Source organism: Panthera leo, chromosome D3, assembly GCF_018350215.1.
Source record: "Panthera leo isolate Ple1 chromosome D3, P.leo_Ple1_pat1.1, whole genome shotgun sequence".
Taxonomy (NCBI): Eukaryota; Metazoa; Chordata; class Mammalia; order Carnivora; family Felidae; genus Panthera; species Panthera leo.
Window position 1 is genome coordinate 70,386,343 of NC_056690.1, and position 19,204 is coordinate 70,405,546.

General features: G+C 39.1%; 1 protein-coding gene across 4 annotated transcripts in view; it reads left to right on the plus strand.

Annotated features, from left to right (window-relative positions):
- Positions 1 to 19,204, plus strand: part of ME2 (malic enzyme 2) — a 55,370-nt gene that overhangs the window by 18,330 nt on the left and 17,836 nt on the right. For all 4 annotated transcript variants that reach the window (XM_042911167.1, XM_042911165.1, XM_042911164.1 and 1 more), the window contains 9 exons: positions 3,690 to 3,839; positions 6,273 to 6,348; positions 7,442 to 7,603; positions 7,918 to 8,021; positions 11,142 to 11,251; positions 11,353 to 11,450; positions 11,968 to 12,081; positions 14,697 to 14,811; positions 17,040 to 17,182. In XM_042911167.1, coding sequence (XP_042767101.1) covers positions 3,690 to 3,839; positions 6,273 to 6,348; positions 7,442 to 7,603; positions 7,918 to 8,021; positions 11,142 to 11,251; positions 11,353 to 11,450; positions 11,968 to 12,081; positions 14,697 to 14,811; positions 17,040 to 17,182 — 1,072 coding nt within the window. The remainder of the gene's footprint in view (positions 1 to 3,689; positions 3,840 to 6,272; positions 6,349 to 7,441; positions 7,604 to 7,917; positions 8,022 to 11,141; positions 11,252 to 11,352; positions 11,451 to 11,967; positions 12,082 to 14,696; positions 14,812 to 17,039; positions 17,183 to 19,204) is intronic.

Genomic DNA, 19,204 nt, shown 5'->3' on the forward strand with positions numbered 1-19,204 from the left:
TGACCTGAGCCGAAGTCGGACACTTAACCGACTGAACCACCCAGGCGCCCCAACTATTATTTTTATAATGATTATGTTTCCTTTATTTCACTGAATGTTTGTGTTTGCTATTGTAAAAGTTAGCAGAAATCTATTTTTAAGCTTAAAATCACAGAGCATTTCAGACTTGAATGTTAGAAACAAAAGCTATTATCTGACTTGTATCCTTTCTATTCAACAACTTTTATTAATCATCTACTTTGTGTTTGCCACTGTACTGGCCACTGAGAGTGTAAAGTAGGTAAAAGTTAGGTGACCATATAATATATCATCCAATCCAGAGGAGTGAAAAAGAGGAGTAACTGAAACTGTCCCAGGAAAACTAGAATGTATTGTCACTCCAGTAATACACAGCCCTGCCTTCTAGGAGCTCATCAATAGATATTATACTGTGACGGTCATAGTACTCTATACTACTGTGTGCAGGACAGTGAGAAAAAGGTACATGCAGAGAACATTCTGAAAGCACAAAATAGGGACTCCTAGCCGGATTTGGGGAATCCATTAAAGTTTTCTGGAGGAAGTGATTCCTGAGCTGTGTTTTAAACAGTATATTACACGTGGCAGGCAAAATGAGAAAGAAGGGCAAAATATTATGGGTAGAGGGATCAGTCTGAATGCAGAATTAAAAATATCTTCTGGGTTTGTTAAGTACAGGAGATTATTGTTTGATGACTGGTGAGAGTGGTTTCTCACCAGTAAGTAAAGCAGGACTTGGGGTTAAGGAGGTATATTTCAAGCTAGAAGGAAGTTGAAGGTGTTCACGTTGTGAGGAATGAGCCCAGAAGAAAGGGTAATTGATAGAACAAGATCCCAGAATACTGAAAGGGGCATAGAGTCAAGTGCAAAGATGGAGAGCATGGGACATGCAGAGGTAGAAGGCATAAGGTCGAGGACAGAGGTGGAGGCTGACCTTGCACAAGAAAAGTACAGAGGTAGAGGGAATAAGGTCAAGTACAAAGAGAGAACAGTGGGTTGAGTGCAGAGGTAGAGGGTGTAGGGTCGAGGGCAGAGGTAGAGGCTGGCCTTGGACAAGAAAAAAGAACAGGTCATTTTCTGGGGCAAGAGCAAAGATAAATACAGGTACAGTACGGATAAGCTATGCAGGTGGTAGGGCAGAGTTTGTGAGATCTCATCCTGCCTTGTTGACCTTGATTTTCTCTATGATGTCAAATATGGAGGTTGTGGCTAAGATTTAAAAGGGCCAAGGTTGAATAGAGTTGGTGAGGAAAGTGATAAATGTTTAGAATAGCCATTTAGCCAAAGAGTGTAGCTGAACAAGGACAGATTAAAGGGATGGGAAAGCCCTGAAGACTTAGTGGCTTAATCTTGTTTGTATTGATGTCATTCTGCCCAGCAATGTTATTTTTACATGGAAAAGGTGAAATTTAACTTAATTCAGGTTTGGGGTTTGCTGGGCTGGCAAAGATGCTACATTAATTTATTCAGCTAGTATTCATTCAGGGCTGTTATGTGTCAGGCATTGTTTTAAGCTCTAGAACTACAGTAATGAGAAATTCCACCCTTTCCTTCAGGGAGTCCATGGCTGGAAAAGACAGACACTGTGGAAGGGGAGTGCAGTGATAAAGGTACAGGGGTGTTCCAAAATGGTGAAGATTTGTTCAGAGTGAGAGGCTTGATCATGGGATCCAGAGTGGGGAAAGAAGAGGAGCCAGGGAGGAGCTAATAGAGCGGGAGAAAACAGAGGGATCCAGGAGCCAGGGATCTCTCAAAGAACTGGGAAGTGGGGGCAATGGATAGCTAGCCACAGGGGAGAGGGTTGCCTTAGTGGTAATCAGAATTTCTGAGCTGTAGTAGTCCTAGGTGAGGACAAGATCCAGCATGGAGCACTCAGAGGAGGGACCAAACTTAGATGGAGGTGAAAGTGAATCACAAGTGCCTGATAGGTCTCTGCTGTCTGTTTCACAGAGCTACTCAGTCTTGTCTGTTTTCTCCCCTGGACTGAGGAGCAATCTCCTTCCCTTTAACTTCTACCTATTGGTATTATTTCTGCCTGTGGTAGCTGCATAGAAAATACTATTCCTCTTCTAAATAGAATCACTTCTCCCTGATTATTCACCAAATATTTGCACACCAGTTATATTCCACTTACTTTGCTAGTTACTGGAGATACAGAGGTATATAAAGCAGTAGTCCCTAACTCATGATACCATCCAGGCTGGAGGGAAGACAGAGTCAGGAAGTAGAGTGAGAGTTGCAGAGGAGGGAGTAGGGTATTAAGGGATCTGAAAAGAGGAAAATCTGTGTCTGTGTGGTGGGGGAGGGGAACGGGCACCAAGGGACAGAGTGCCACCTGAGCTGCATTCGGGGAGAGTAAGTAGGGACTATGCATGCATAGGGGGTGTTCAGAAGTTGCGTTGTATGTAGCAACACCAAGGTAAGACATGGGTGTATTTGAGAAACTGAAGTAAGTTCAGTATGAACATGTGGCTGGAAAGTAGGCGCAGGTGTTGCTAACTAGTTTAGAAGCATTAGCCTATTTAATGGGTGTTTGGAAAGCATTCAAAGAGAATAGAAATAATAAGAGTTATTTTTTTAAGAGAAGACTAGATTGGAGCAGGGGAGCAAAACCGTGTGTATACAGACTAGTTAAGAAAGTTCTTGAGGTAGCCCAGGTGAGAAATGATGCTAGCTTGGATGGGGTGAGGGTGGAGAGGGGGAAATAGATATATTTGAAAATTATTTAGTAGGTGGACTCTGTAGGGCTGTTGCTTTATTAGACTAGGGTAAGGTAGAGTGAGAGAGGGAGAAATCAAGAATGGGATCTTGGATTCCCATTTGGTCAGGTGATAACAGGAAGAGAAACAAGTTTGAGTAAAAAGTAATGCGTCTGTTTTACACATATTTAATTCAGGGTGACCACTGTTTTTTTTTTTTAATAATAAAAGCATCTACGACTTAATATTTTTAAGTTTATTTTTTATAGTAATCTCTACACCCAACATGGGGCTCAAATTCATGACCCCAAGATCAAGAGTTGCGTGCTCTTCTGACTGAGCGAGATGCCCCATCGCTGGTTTTTTTTTTTTTTTTTTTCAGGCCAACATTTTCCAGTTTTCTAAACTTTATTCTTGAAAAGCCATTGTTTATATGTGTATATGAGTTGACCATTGCCTTTATGCTACCTCTATGCTTTATATAGATCTGATAATGCCATTAAGCCTATTGGATTATAACTCCACAAGGACAGAGGTCACTTCTTACATCCTGGGAGTCCAAAATAGTGCCTGGCACATAGTATTTAGTAAATATTTGAATGAATGCCACTTTATTTTGCTTCCGTATTTACATGTTAGTCACTTTGAACATTAGTTCCATAAGGATAGTCTTTGCATTTCTAGTTCCTGGTATAGAGCCTGACTCTCAGTAAGGGTTCAGTAAATGTTAGCTGTTGTTTCTGCTGTTCTCCTCCTCCTCTTCTCCTTTGTCATCATCAGCATCTATAATTTAAGTGCATTTTTACTTTTGTTAATCTTTGTCCTGGGTGTTAAACAGTGATAATTCAGGGTTTTGTTTTCTGGCAGGGAAGGAGTCCTCAGTTTTTGATGTTTGCGTATGACTTTCAAAGGCCAGAACTCTAAGTATAAATGCTGACTGATGTAGACATTATTTACTGTGCTTAATTTCAGATACATCTACATAATGGGAATACAGGAAAGAAATGAAAAATTGTTTTATAGAATTCTGCAAGATGATATCGAAAGTCTGATGCCAATTGTATACACACCAACAGTTGGTCTTGCCTGCTCCCAATATGGACACATCTTTAGAAGACCTAAGTAAGGCTTATTTTTAAAACTATATTTGCAAAGATTATTGTATAGGGAAAATTGCACCCCCTAACCCCTCTTACATTTCTCTTTTATATATGCAGTCTCAGGTCAACCACCTTCCCACCTCACAAAAGCTTAATTTGGACAAAAAGGGATTAATGAAAATCCAGCATGTTGATACCTTTTGTTTTTGTAGAAATAGCAACATTCATTCCTAACCTGTAACTTATTTTGGTTGTTAGAACTGTGCATTTCTGTACCAAAAAAGGGGGGATGTAATCTTAATTTTCGTGGCAGATTCTCCAGAATTATCATGAATATCATTTTGATGATCTGCCCAAATTAAGAGATTCTTTCTCTCTCTCTCTCTCTCTTTTTTTTTTTTTTTAATTTGTGTTGTTTGTTTTTTCTTTTAGAATTTGTACGAATTTTAATTTCAAATAGTTCTGGCACCTCAGCTATTTTAAGTAGAAAGAGTACTGGAATGGGCATCTACTTAAGTCTTTCAATAAGTCACTTTCTCCTTATGAATCTGTTTTCATATGAAACAGGGATCCTAGCACCTCTCAGAGAGCAGCTGAGAAGGTCAGATGAGGAACTGATGGGACAATTCTTTACAAATTTTTGATTATTTTGTGTTTTCTTGTCATGTTCCTCTAACCTGTCCTTTTCTTCAGTCCTCACACCTTTCCCATGTCCTGCTTACACGTTGATACAAATGTACAAATTCAGACAGTGCAGGATAGCATTGACCTTCACTCTCCCCTCATCTAGCCTAGTGGCGTTCAGACCTTAATGTGCATACAGAACACCTGTGGGACTTAAAATGTTGATCCATGCCAACCTTCCTCTCCTTCCCGTTCCCAAGATTCTGCTGACAAAGAGAAAGGTCTGGAGGTCTGGATTTTAATGACCGTGGTTGGTGATGGTGCTGCAGGTATTCCCTGGAAGACCCTTGGAGAACAAGCATTGTCTTGTTCTGTCCTATGTGCTGCCATCAGTTAATGAGTCTTAAGCATTTCTTTTTTTTCTTTTTCTTTTTACATTTATTATTTTTGAGAGACCGAGAGAGACAGAGCACTAGTCAGGGAGGGATAGAGAGAGAGGGAGACACAGAATCCGAAGCTGGCTCCAGGCTCTGAGCCGTCAGCACAGAGCCCGACGCAGGGCTCAAACTCACAAACCGTGAGATCATGACCCGAGCCGAAGTCAGACGCTTAACTGACTGAGCCATCCAGGAGCCCCAAGTCTTAAGCAGTTCTTATGTTAACCCAGCTGTTCAGCTCTTTTACATTTCTTTTTCATTTAGAATAGTGTTTCTCAATCCAGATTAAAGGATTAAGATAAAGTTAAAAAATACTGATGCCTAGGCCCCACCCTAGAGATTCTGATTCATTCAATCTGGAGTTGGGCCTCTGTGTAGGTATTTCATAAAAGCTCTTGCTGTGGTTCTGATGTGTACCCAGCACTCAGAACGGACTCGAAGCATAAAGAGCATGGTTTTTGGGTGAGGACAGGTACTGTGTGTCCATTATGCAGTATAGTGCTGCAGGGGTGTTTTTTTGTTTTTTGTTTTTGCATTGAAGATCATCAGTAAATCTTGGTTGTTTAATTGACCTAAACTCCAGGCCAGTTAAATCAGGATCTCTGGAGGTGGGACCCCTGGCATTTTTTTAAAAAGTTCATCAGACAACTCTGTTAAGCAGCTGTAGTTGAGAAACTGTTTAAACTGATTTGAGATGGGATAGTAATGCCAAAGCTGAGATAGGTACCAATGAGAAAGTTAAGTGTAAGAACCAGTTTGAAGGCACTGGGGACCTGTTGACCCTCACATCTGCCTGACTCATTTTCTACAACCTATGTTTCTCCCCCATCCCCTTCTCCCTACCTCTCTTCCTTTTTAAAAATCTGGATTATTTATCTCAATTGGATAACAATATGCTGTGTGTTTAAAATAACTTTTCACTTTTTCCTAATGCTTCAAGGACATCCTCTTTTGTGTGAAGTTATTTACTGTAGTTTTCTTCTCTCCCTTCCTGCTGCTTCATATTTCAAATTTTCAGTTTTAGTGAGTTTGAATCAGAGTGTATGTAGCTTTATTATGCTCTCCTGCATTAGTGGTTTATTTTTGTACTGCCTTTTTCTGGAGGTGTCTGGAGTTTATTTGAACATGAGATGTGGAAACATTCCTTCTTGGGTAACACCATCAATCGTATAATAATCATCTTTGTTGCAGCTACCGTGTGAGCAATGCAATTACAGTTTGAAATAGTCGAAAATGTTTGAAAATAATCCAGTGTGATTTAGCAAAATCTGCTTGGAAATGATACTGTGTCTTGATGTGTTATTACAATATCTAAATATTCCAATTATGAACAAAAACTTAGTAGAAAGCAAAAAACTGTTGTGAAATGCAAAGGTGTTTTTGTTCTGTTGCAGGGGATTATTTATTTCAATCTCAGACAGAGGTCATGTTAGATCAATTGTGGATAACTGGCCAGAAAATCATGTTAAGGTACTAATAGCACAACCTTCCTCTTCACAATGTATTTTCTTTCTTTGTAAGTTATCTCTGAATTTCCAAGAACAGTTTTCATTGTTGCTCTGATTTACTTTGCATTTACATACATGCAGATTTAGTGCCCTGAGGAGATCAGGATAGTAATACTTACAAAATGGGTGACAAGTACGGAGTTTACCCTGGGAAAGAAATTGGAACTAGTTCACGCTGTGAACCTGTCACTACCACTGGTGTTTCTTGCCTTCTTTTTATTCCTTTTCTGTTTCAATTCATGTTATTGCCGGTAGAGAAAATACCTTAAATGCCATAAAAAACTTTCATTTTGGTGGGTGGTGAGAGGATTTACTACGCCTTTTTTCTTCTAAATCCCAGGTAGATTTAGATCCGTAGCAAATATAAAACTCTTTGAGTTTCAATTGTAATAGATATAAATTTTCGTCAGTCTGGCTGTCTTTCATAAAACAAAATCTGATGACGTATTAAGATCTTTTGGTAGGCTTTAGTGCTTATTATAGGCAGTAACCTTACTTGCCTTTATAACATGTCTTCCTCACCAAAATAATCTTTAATGAATAATTATTAGTTGTAGTAATCTAGAAAAAATTTGGTTAGATAATTACTCACAGTATCATCTTAAAACTTGGTAGGTATATTTTGTATTCTAGATCTCCCCTCAGCCCCCCACACACTGTTGCTAAGGTTTTTCTTGTTTGGCCTACGTTATTATGTGGGAGTAGCATATTCATTTCTAAACTTGATTTTCTCTTCTGGTTAATCTCTGTCCGAAGTTTGCCTGCCTGTCCCTGGTTTAGTCTTTGTGATGATATATAAGTTGACTCTCCAGTCAGAAGCATTCTGTTCCTAAACCAAAGACAGAGGAAAATCAGACCTAGTTCATTCTCATTTTTATACCTAGATTCTAAAGTCCTACAGATTTAAGTATGCTTGGTTGGTTTATGTTGGAAGTTAATCAAGAAACAATTTTGTTTTTAAAAGAGTGAAAATATACGAAGAGACTCTTTTTTTCAAATGCTTTAGTACCCCATTTTTGGCAACTTTTAATTTATATGTATTTTTTGTAATTAAGGCCGTTGTGGTGACTGATGGAGAAAGAATTCTGGGTCTTGGAGATCTGGGTGTGTATGGAATGGGGATCCCAGTAGGAAAACTCTGTTTGTATACAGCTTGTGCTGGAATACGGCCTGATAGATGCCTGCCTGTGTGTATTGATGTAGGAACTGATAATCCAGTGAGTAAAACAATTTTTCCCCTTTGATCTTTCTCTCATATTTAAAAAACAAAAGTTTTATTATATTCTTCTTTTGAAGATAATATAAGATGGGAAAATGTTGTGATTAAAGCTAGTCTGTCTTGAACTGTGCTTTTGATATTTATACAGATAACAGTAAATTAAGCCTATTAAGAGATTCTTGAAGAAAATGTAATGAATTTTTAAAAATTACAATAGTAATTTTTTTATTTTGCAATTTTTGCTTTATAGAGTATGTTTAAACTGGTGACGTAACAAAATGATTTTATTTTTACATTTGGTCTATTTTGTAGGCACTCTTAAAAGATCCGTTTTACATGGGCTTATATCAGAAAAGAGATCGATCACAGCGCTATGATGACCTGATTGATGAGTTTATGAAAGCCATTACTGACAGGTATTTTGTAAAAGGTTGAGTAAATGGAAGAATCTTTAATTAATAAAAGAAAGGAACCACAGTTTTCTTTTCCTTTATCTCTTTTGAAGATGGGTACAAGGAGATTAAATATTTGAGAATTTGGGTTCTGTTCTGCCTGCTTAGATTCTGATGCTGGTGACACCCTCTATACTCTGCCTTGCTTTCCTGAGTTATCAGACCTGCTGTAGGAAGTCTGTATTCCCTGCTTCTGCCAGACCCTCCTGTCCAGTTCTCCCACCCCTTGGCCTCCGGGCTCACTTGCACCGTTCCTGGGACTCTCGTGCAGCTTTTGTGTTTTAAACTTGCTGATCTGGGGCGCGGGTGGCTCAGCCAGTTGAGCATCAGACTTCAGCTCAGGTCATGATCTCGTGGTTGACAAGTTTGAGCCCTGGGTCGGGCTCTGTGCTGACAACTCACAACCTGGAGCCTGCTTCGGATTCTGTGTCTCCCTCTCTCTCTGCCCCAACCCTGCTCATTCTCTCTGTCTCTCAAAAATAAATAAATGTTAAAAAATTTTTTTAAATAATTTGCTGATAATTGGGGCTCCTGGGTGGCTCAGTCCGTTAAGCACTTGACTTCAGCTCAAGTCCTGATCTCATGGTTCATGAGTTCGGGCCCAGCATCTGGCTCTCTGCTGTCAGATCTTCTGTCTGCCTCTCTCTCTGACCCTCCCCTACTTGCGCTCTCTCTCTCCCTCTCTTTCCCTCTCAAATAAATAAACATTGAAAAAAGAATAATAAGTTTGCTGACCATTGCTCCTCCTGTCTCTCCACCTCTGCAGCATCTGACCAGGTTTTCTACTCCTTCATCTTTGAAATTCTCTCTTCTCTCGATTACTGAAAGGCTTTCCTAACTTGGTCTTTCTCCCACCTCTTTCTGTCTTTTGTCATCTGTACTGGTTCTTCTTGCTCTCTTCTACTAAGTGGGGATACATTCATAGTTCTTTTCTCTTTCAGTCAGGTAAGCCATGACCTTCAGGCATGTGACTCCTGAACTTACCTCTAGTCCCACCTCTCTCTGAGGCCTGCATTTCTAACATCCCATCTAGACATTTTGTTGCTACTTCATATTTGTGTCCAAAACCACTCCTTCCCTTAGCAAGCTGCCTGTCTTCTCTTTAGCCAGCTTCTATTAATGGCAGCAACATTTACCCTCTGGCCAAAACTTTGCTTTTGCTCTTATCTTTGACTCTTCCCTCCTTCTCCATCAACCCTCTATAGTGTCTGTCGGTCCTCAGACCCAGGTGGTACTACCATGTAAATGCCTCAGAGATACATCTCCTCTTTTCCATTGCCACAGCCTTTCTGCACATCCTCATCTCTCTCTGGGAGGCTTCTAAACCTTCCTTCAGTTTCTCTCCTCTCCATTTCATCTCCACCTTATCTCTCTGCTACTCTTTTATTATTATTTTTTTTAATTTTTTTTTTTTTTTTTAATTTTTGAGAGAGAGAAAGACAGAGTACAAGGAGGGGAGGGGCAGAGAGAGAGGGAGACACAGAATCTGAAGCAGGCTCCACGCTCCGAGCTGTCAGCTCAGGGCCCAACGTGGGACCCAAACCCACCAGCGTGGAGATCATAACCTGAGCCGAAGTCGGCCGCTTAACTGACTGAGCCACCCAGGCTCCCTCTGCTAATCTTTTAAAAATGTGCACTTCATCATGTCATTCTTTTGCTTGAAATCTCTCAGTAGTTTCCTGTTGTTTTGGGGTAAAGTTCAAACTCTTTATGATACTAGCCCTGCCCTACCTTTTAAATTGCTAGTACATAGAAGATACTAAAAATTAATGCCTTTCCCTAGTCAAAGTTGACATATCTAAAACTAAACGTTTCATCTGCCCGTAAATTGCCACCTCCTCCCCGTCTCCTCACTTCCCTACCTTGGACAATAAATAGTACCTTCATAGTCATCCAGATTGCTTTGGCATTTTAATGGCGTTTCCCTGACTTCCCAGGTGGCCCTTATCAAGTTCTTTTTGCTCATTCTGATGTCTTAAAATTGTCCCTTTAACTTCCCGTGGTTTTTCCTTCAGATTCTCTTGTCCTTATACCATAGTAGCCTCCTGGCTGCTTCCTGCTTCTCCGCACACCAGTGTGTGTTACACGTCACTGGCACGTCTGTCCTTCCTAACGGGTCTTCCCTTCCCTGCGGCCTTCAGTGATTTTACCTTGGATACACAACAAAGTCCCATTCTCTGATTGTGCATTTAGGATTCTCCCTTATCTGGCCCCAGCCTACCTTAACCAACTTCTCCTTATTCTTTCCTATAAACCCTGAAATATATAGCCTGATTGTTGACAATTCAGGTTCACCAAAACACACCTTGTTTTTCTTCCTACTTCTTTACTTTTTGTTCTTTCAGGGCCCAAATGAAGTCTCCTCGCCTCTTCAAGCCTTCCCTTACCCCACCTCACCAAGATGATTGATGTCTTTTTTTTTGAATGCCAGTGAACTTGTACAGAAATTATTTTTTTTTAATTTTTTTTTTTAACGTTTATTTATTTTTGAGACAGAGAGAGACAGAGCATGAACAGGGGAGGGGCAGAGAGAGAGGGAGACACAGAATCTGAAACAGGCTCCAGGCTCTGAGCGGTCAGCACAGAGCCCGACGTGGGGCTCGAACTCACGGACCGTGAGATCATGACCTGAGCCGAAGTCGGATGCTTAACCGATCAAGCCACCCAGGCACCCCCAGAAATTATTTTTTAATTTCTTATTTAATATAAACTCTTCCTTAATATACTCTCCTGTGTTGCTGTTTACCTGCTAGTACAGTGAGAATATACGTGTCAAATAGATACTTTATGAGACTCAGAGGTAAAATCCCTTTCTTTTTAGGAAGTTATTTCATGCTTGTATGTGCTTGGTAACACTTGGATATAGTTTATGCCAGTGACTATCCCATAGGTCCACCTCATAAATTTTTCTGAATGAGTAGTAGATTTCTACATTTCGACTCCACTTTTTCACAGGCTCTCTGAAAATTGCCAGGTGCCCATTTAAGGGATACATTATTTTTAAATGGGATGATAAAGACTATTAGAAAAGCTATCTAATGGTGGTATTTTCAACACAGCCATTATGGGTTTTGTTCTTTTTAGATATGGACAGAACACACTTATTCAGTTTGAAGACTTTGGAAATCATAATGCATTCAGATTCTTGAGAAAATATCGAGAAAAGTATTGCACCTTCAATGATGATATTCAAGGTAAAGCAAAAAGAAAACCTTAGGTTTTTGACCCCCTACTTTCTTTAAAGGTTTTTAACATGCCCCTTTTTTATTCTAAGAAATCTTTCTTTTCCGCACAGGGACGGCTGCAGTAGCTTTAGCAGGTCTTCTCGCAGCACAAAAAGTTATTGGGAAGTCGTTCTCAGAACACAAAATCTTATTTCTTGGAGCAGGAGAGGTAAGTTTTTGTAAGCTTTTAGAGTTTAAAATCAACATCATCCTTTAGAATTGGCAAATGGGGCATAATGAACTTTTCATTTTGTTGAGATCTTGTGTGAATTGAAGATCTGTATTATAAAGTAGATCATTTAAAATATGATTAGAGGGGCGCCTGGGTGGCTCGGTCGGTTAAGTGTCTGACTTCGGCTCAGGTCATGATCTCACGGTCTGTGGGTTCGAGCCCTGCGTCGGGCTCTGTGCTGACTGCTCAGAGCCTGGAGCCTGTTTCAGATTCTGTGTCTCCCTCTCTCTGTAACCCTCCCCCGTTCATGCTCTGTCTCAAAAATAGAAAACATTAAAAAAAAATTTTTTTTAATATGATTAGAGAGAATATATAGCAAATCAACTTTTGTGTGGTTTGTTAGAGAAGAATAAACCAAATATTCCTCGTAACACATAATCCTCATATATAAAGTAACTCAAGCATTGTGCCTTACCCTCATCTTTAATTTTAAAATTTATATTTTGTTGGACAGGCTGCTCTTGGAATTGCAAATCTCATCGTTATGGCCATGGTAGAAAATGGCCTCTCAGAAGAAGAGGCACAAAAGAAAATTTGGATGGTTGACAAGTTTGGTTTATTATTTAAGGTAAGGTAATTAAATCTTGGAGAAGCAAAAGAATGTTGTTACAATGGTGTTTTTGTTTGATTTTTAAAATATTACCACTTCTTAAAATACTGTATTGCACTGAACTGTCCAGATTGTACCAGTTGGAGACCTTCCAGTATATTCTCAACAGAAATCCTCCCATGTTTTTTTGTTTTTAAGTTTATTTATTTTGAGAGAGGGAAAGAGAGTGCATGCTCGTGAGTGGGGGGAGAACAGAGAGAGGGAGAGAATCCAAGCAGGCTCTACGCTGTCAGCATTGAGCCCAACGTGGAGCTTGATCCCAGGAACTGTGAGATCGTGACCTAAGCTGAAATCAAGATTTGGATGTTTGACTGAGCCACCCAGGTGCCTCCAGTCTACTTTTTGTCTTTTATAAAGACTCTTGCTTTTTATTTAAATCATAATCTCCATGTTGGCATGGACATTTTCTTTCTTGCTTTGTTCTCTGAGTCTTAAGAAAGCAAGTAGCCATACAAATAAGATTGTACTTGACCTTTCTAAAACTAGGCTTTATATGGGAACTCAGAAGTTTCTAATTAAATTGTTAGCAGGACATCTGACATTTGAGCAGAAATTCTTTAACCATTTGGAGATCATAATCCCTTGGAGCAGTCTAACAGATGTCCATGGACGTTTTCTTGAAGCCAGTTCATGGATAATAAGAAGCTTCCATCCCAGATTAATTTAGTATCCTTTGGACCTGCCTGCCTTCCTAGCATTGATTGCCATTTTTAGTAGCTTAAGAAATGCCTTGTATCTTATACTGTGTAACACGTTATAGTATAGGTAAACTGTTTCATAGTTGAACCTGTCCAGTACACAATGCTATTGTATTTTTGTTACATATAATGACATACCTCAGTTACTTGAAATACACATCTTTGGAGCAAGTTTATTTCCATGTGCTTTGTTTCAGTTCTGAAATCTTGCCTTCTTAATTAGTGCTCACAACTATTCGTACAAAAAATAAAATGAAGAAGCGTATGAATGAAAAGTTTTGAGTGCTTAAATTATACATAATTTTAAATAGTAGTTTAAAATGCAGCAGACATTGTGGTAAGACTCTACAGGTATTATGTCATTTAATCTTCTCAAAAATTCTGTGAAATTTTACAGATGAGGAAACTGTGGTTTGAAAGGGCAGGTGACTTTTCCAATGTCATCAATTTAAGTTGTGTGTAAGAGTCGCATCCTAGCAGTCTGTGAGGCCTGTGCTCTTAACCATTGGACTGTGCTGCCTCCCAAGTGAGCTACAGCCACCGTATTTGCTTACACATCAAATACAAGGATTATAAACCTTGTGCTTTTAGAAAGCTGTTGGCAGAATACATATTTTTACTGGTACCCAGTTTGATGCTTCTTTTTGTGGTGTTGGTGTTCACAGATGTTTTGTGATTCTTTTTAATAAACAAGTCCGCTCAAGAATGAATATGGTATTGGTTAGCACCAGTGAGAATCCCTCTATATCCACAAGTTCAAAGTCTATTTTTCTTTTAGGGTGTGTGGATAGCTTGACCTATGTGTAAAACACATAGGTGTCCAGTCTCTCTTGGTGACCCAAACACTGCCCTCCTTATTGAGACTTTGAGAGTTTCCTGTTGAACCCCCATAGTGGAGAGCGAGCACAGGAAGCCACTGTTCTGAAAACCTGGATCTGTTGAGGCTAGATGTCAGTCCTTTAATTAACTTCCCAGCCAACCGATGGCGGTGTGTTGCTTTTCCCAAACCTTGCTAGTTCTTCTCTGGGGCTATTCTGGAATTCTGATGCAAAGTTTCACCTCTAGGGCAGGGTCTTCTCTTTTGCCAAAATAAGGGTATGGATTTCTCAGCCTGGTGGGTTTTTGCGTTCTATGTGTTTTTGCCTGCTTTCGATACTGAGAAATTCTTCAGTGTTCTGGTTTGTCAGTGGTACCTCTGGTGGCCTTGTAATACTACTAAGGATTTCATCGTTCTAGTTTTTGGCCTGGGATTCGTGGAGGAAAGCATGTTCCTAATTCAGCCGTCCTGAGCCAGAATTCCCTGTTCCTCTTGCTTCAGAACTCTTGTTAGTACAACTAGTCCATGATGTCTAGATTCCTAAAAGCTCTGAAACCCCACAGTTTTTTCTGAAATTGGTAACAGATCTGACTGACTTGAACTTACCTGGTAGCAAAACCAGAGAGGGTATTGGTAGTACTATTCATAAGTGTTGTTCACTTTGGGGTGTCCACAGTGGGAAGATTTGTAATATTTGCTATATTACCATAATACGTTTCTAAAATGTGAAAAATTCTGAATTCCAAAATGCGTCTAACCCGGATAGGGTATTATAAGCCTTTGTGCCATATTGGATTTAGAAGCACTTAACAAAGTAAATGAGTTTTTGAGAGGGACTAGAAAGTTTCTGATTATGACAAGATTGGATTTATGTTTTATATGCGGGTTTTGTGGACACTGCAAAGATAGAATTGCAAGATAGAGGTTGAAGAGGAAAGTAAATGAGAATGAAAAGACATTCGTATTATAGAAACAATATGTGACTCATAATGATGTCTTTTCGATTAATTCTCGGTAAGCATTTACTAAAAAATACTGTATTTTTCCCAAAAATTCAGGGACGAAAAGCTAAAATCGAGAGTCATCAGGAGCCCTTTGCGCACTCAGCCCCAGAGCATATACCTGATACTTTTGAAGATGCAGTAAACATACTCAAGCCTTCAGCTATAATTGGTAAGTGGAGTTGTTGACAAATCATTGTATCACTTAACTCTATGTTGCTGGTCATAACTAGCACGCTAGAGCACTAAAAATGAAATGACCCATTTTATTTAGCTTTCAGCATATAATGTTTTTTTTTTTCTGTGGTAGCCTTTTGGTCATAGTGTGTAAAGTTCAGTTAACAGATGTTGCTTGTGCTTTTAAGTGCTCGAAGCTGTGCGATTTATCATGCTTTGCTTTTAGAGTTGGTGTGACTGACCGCTGCACTCAAAACCTGAAAAAAGACCAAGGTCACCTGACAGACTGAACCAAGAAAGTCCTATGCAGAGTCAAAGCTTTGCATTGGCAACAAAGCAGAAAGCTTTGGTACGTTTTGAAAGTCAGGCATTGCATAGCTGACATCCGACTATGCCAGAATGGCGCTGAGTTCATAGCAGAAAATGTAAAAGTCTTTTTTTTTTTAAGTTTATTTATTTATTTTGAGAGAGAGACAGAGAGAGAAAACACGAGGGGTTGGGGCAGAGAGAGAGAGAGAGAGATTGACAGTATCCCAAGCAGGCTCCACGCCATCTGTGCAGAGCCTGACTTGGGGCTCAAACTCATGAACTGTGAGATCATGGCCTGAGCCAAGATCAAGAGTCGGATGCTTAACTGACTGAACCACCCAGGTGCCCCGAAAATGTAAAAGTTTTTAAAAGAGGAGCAATTTCATTTCGTATACAGCTGTAAGATTTGAATCTATAATTTTTAAATAATTTTATCACTTTCTTGAAGAGGCCCTGTAGAATTTTAAATAGTAAACCAGTCACAAACAGTAAGTTTCTATGGCCATTAGCTTCTTCATTGATTAGAACTCATAATTGTTTTAGAGCAAGAGGACATCTTGAAGATCATCCAACTTCTCTCAAAACCCTATATGGAAACCTAAGAATCTGTCCATTCAGTCTATCTCTGGAGGGTCAAGAAAACAAAAGTTTTAAAGGTTTAATTATTTTAGAACTCACAGACTCCTAAAAATATGTTCACACACCTCCACATGGAGAAACACTGAATATAAATTCCTATTGTACGTAGGAAAAACAAGCACGGAGATGTTAAACAACCTGCCCAAGATTTGTGAATATTTCATATATCCAGGAGTGACAGAGCAGGTGCTAAAACTTTGGTCTCCAGATCAATATTTCTCTTTATTACATATCAGTTTATAAAAGAGAATTGAAAATTAATTATTTTGACTATTGAAGTCTCTTTACTGGATGAACTGGAAGAGTACTCAGCTGAGGCACTGCTTGGTCATCCCCAGCGTCCTGTCATGGGCCGGGTCCTCCTCTGTAACACTGCGTACTTGTTGGCACCTGTTACAGGTTTTCTCATTTTCTCTTTAGTTTTTTTTTTTTCTCAATTATAAGCCACGTTATACTCATTTTTATATCCCAGAGGCCTAATACAGTATAGGAGCTTAATAAAAAGGCCATTAAATTCCATCAAGAAAATAGATTGCTTTAGTCAAGATGATTTGGCATCCCTTCTGAATTTCTGGTATTTTCTAATGAATACCAGAGTTTGAAAGTTTAACATCTGAGATGCAAGTTTTTATCTTTTTAAAATTCATTTGTAACTGCGGTAAAATACACATAATGTAAAATTTGCCATCATAACCATTTTTAAACGTACAGTTGGATATGTTAGGTGCATTCACGTTGCTGTGCAGCCAGGCTCCAGAACTCTGCGTCTTGCAAAACTGAAACTCCCTACCCGTTAAACAAATACTTGCCCCCAGCCCCTGGCAATCACCGTTCTACTTTTTGTATTGATGAATTTGACTACTCTAGGTACCTCATGTAAGTACCTAAGGAATCCTACAGCGTTTGTCCTTTTGTGACTGGCTTATTTTACTTAGCATAATGTCCTCAGGGGTCCTCCATGTTGTAGCAAGTTTTATCTTCTTAATTAGAGTTGGAGGTACTCTTATACTCTTCTTTTATTTCCTGCAATTCACTATTTTTGGGGCAAACTGAGTATTTCAGTGAAAGCTTTTAGAATTTTATTGTTGTTTTCAGATTCAAGATTTTGTTCCCATGGCATTTTCTCAGTTATACAAAATCTGTCTTTGTGATGGGAGTTTACCTGTGCTTTCGTTGTATTAAACCTATTGTAGAAATGATGTTGATAAGAATTGTTTTATTTTAACTATAATGAAATTGCTTCCTCCCCCCCCCCCCCCCCTTTATATGTCATAGGAGTTGCAGGAGCTGGCCGGCTTTTCACCCCTGATGTAATCAAAGCCATGGCTGATATCAATGAAAGGCCTGTAATATTTGCATTGAGCAATCCTACAGCAAAGGCTGAATGCACAGCTGAAGAAGCATATACACTTACAGAGGTACTGATGACAACTACATGAATTGGTCTTGTCTATTATTTTCCCTCTAGTAGCCTATTAGTTATACATTCTTGTGTAATTCTTTTCATGGTTACTCTAGAGATTCCAGTATGCACCCATGGATTGTCAAATTCTGATGTTATTGCTTGTTTGAGTTCTTGAAAGCAATTACCTTATATTTCCATTTTAATACCCTCATGTCTTGTGGCTCTTGTTGTGTGTTTTATTTATTATTTTTTTTTAATGTTTATTTATTTATTTTGAGAAAGAGGGAGTAAGAGAATCCCAAGCAGGTGCAGAGCCCAACTGAATGCAGAGCCTGTTGCAGGGCTCAATCTCAAAATGGCGAGTACACAACCTGAGCCGATATTAAGAGTCAAATGCTTAACGAACTGAGCCATTCAGGGGCCCCGTTGTTGTGCATTTTAACTCTATGTTTTAAACCCCAAAAGACATTATGATTCTAAACACAAAATATTCATTTTGATACATTTTGATATCTTCTGTTGCCATTTTGTCCTTCCTGTATGTGTGTGCTTTTATCTTGGATCATTTTCCTTCTACCAGAAGAACTTTCCTTGAGTGTGGGTCTGATGAATTCTCTTGATAATTGCTTTATTTTGCCTTCATTTTGAAGGATATTTTCACTGTGCATAGAAGTAAAAGTTGACAGGGACTTTATTTTAGCACTTTGAAGATATTATTCTCTTGTTTTCTGATTTGTTTTCCTTTTGATATACCATTTTGTCTTGGGTTTTACCACATTGGGCATGGGTGTGTTTTTCTTTGTATTTATTCCCCCTGGGACTATGAGCTCTTTATCTTGATGCTGCCCTCTCTTGTGGTCTCTTTTGGCAGTATCTCTGATTTGGCTGCCTTCTCTCTCTCTTCTCGTGGGACTCCAGTTGTGTGATTGTCAGACCTTTTCACCATATCTCTTATATCTACTACATTAGTTTATATATACACCATCCTGTCTGCATACTGTGTTTTAATCTGGTGATTTTCTTTGGCTTTATCTTCCAGTTGGCATATTCTTTTTTTAGCTATGCTAATCTGCTGTTAGATTCTTAATTTTATTGTATTTTTCTTTGTAGAATTTCTATTTGATTATTTTTCTAATTATTTAGTGACACAGACGTACAAAGATGTATTATGGAAATAGTCAATTCATAAATAAATTCTGCTTTCTTGCCCTCACGTTTCATAAAACAATTCTTTTTACCCTCTTCAAACGCATCTTCACTGTCAGTGTTTGTCTTTATGAGGGCCATTGTTCTCAGTCATCTGACAGCTGTCGGGAACAAATTTTTACTTTCATCCAAATTGTTTAAGATTTAGTTCTTTTGAATTCTTTAACACTGCCACAGGGTTATATTCCCAGTGACAAGTATCTGCTCATATGATCCAAAGGGTCAAATTCTTGAGTGTTAAATCTGAGGATCCACTACACTTCAAAGAATAATCATTACACCATTGGTATAATGGTATAATACACATTTTTAGATCTAGAGAAAAGAAGACAATAGCGTTGTCTAAACGCTTCTTATTCTGCCCAGTGTTCAGGTGCCATGTCAGTTTGTCCATCCTACTGTGTGGAGATAGTTTAGTTTTCTATAAATCTCCTTTTCTTTAATCCAAGTAGCTGATTAAACATGATCTACTTTAGTCATACCTCAAGTATTCCAAGATAGATTATCGTTGTTTGTTTTGTTTTGTTTTTTTGCCAAGGAGGAGTGGGGCAGGTAAGATTTGGCACAGGGAAATGATATTTAAAGGATTTACAAATTTACTTTCAGGTGCTCTTCAATTTCATGGGCATCTAATTCTCTCTTAGAAATAGTGAATATTCAGGGTGCCTGGGTGGCCCGGTCAGTTGAGCGTCTGATGTTGGCTCAGGTCATGATCTCACGGTTTGTGGGTTTGAGCCCTGCGTCAGAGTGCTGACAGCTCAGAGCCTGGAGCCTGCTTCAGATTCTGTGTCTCCCTTTCGCTCCCTGCCCCTTCTCCTCCCCACCCCCT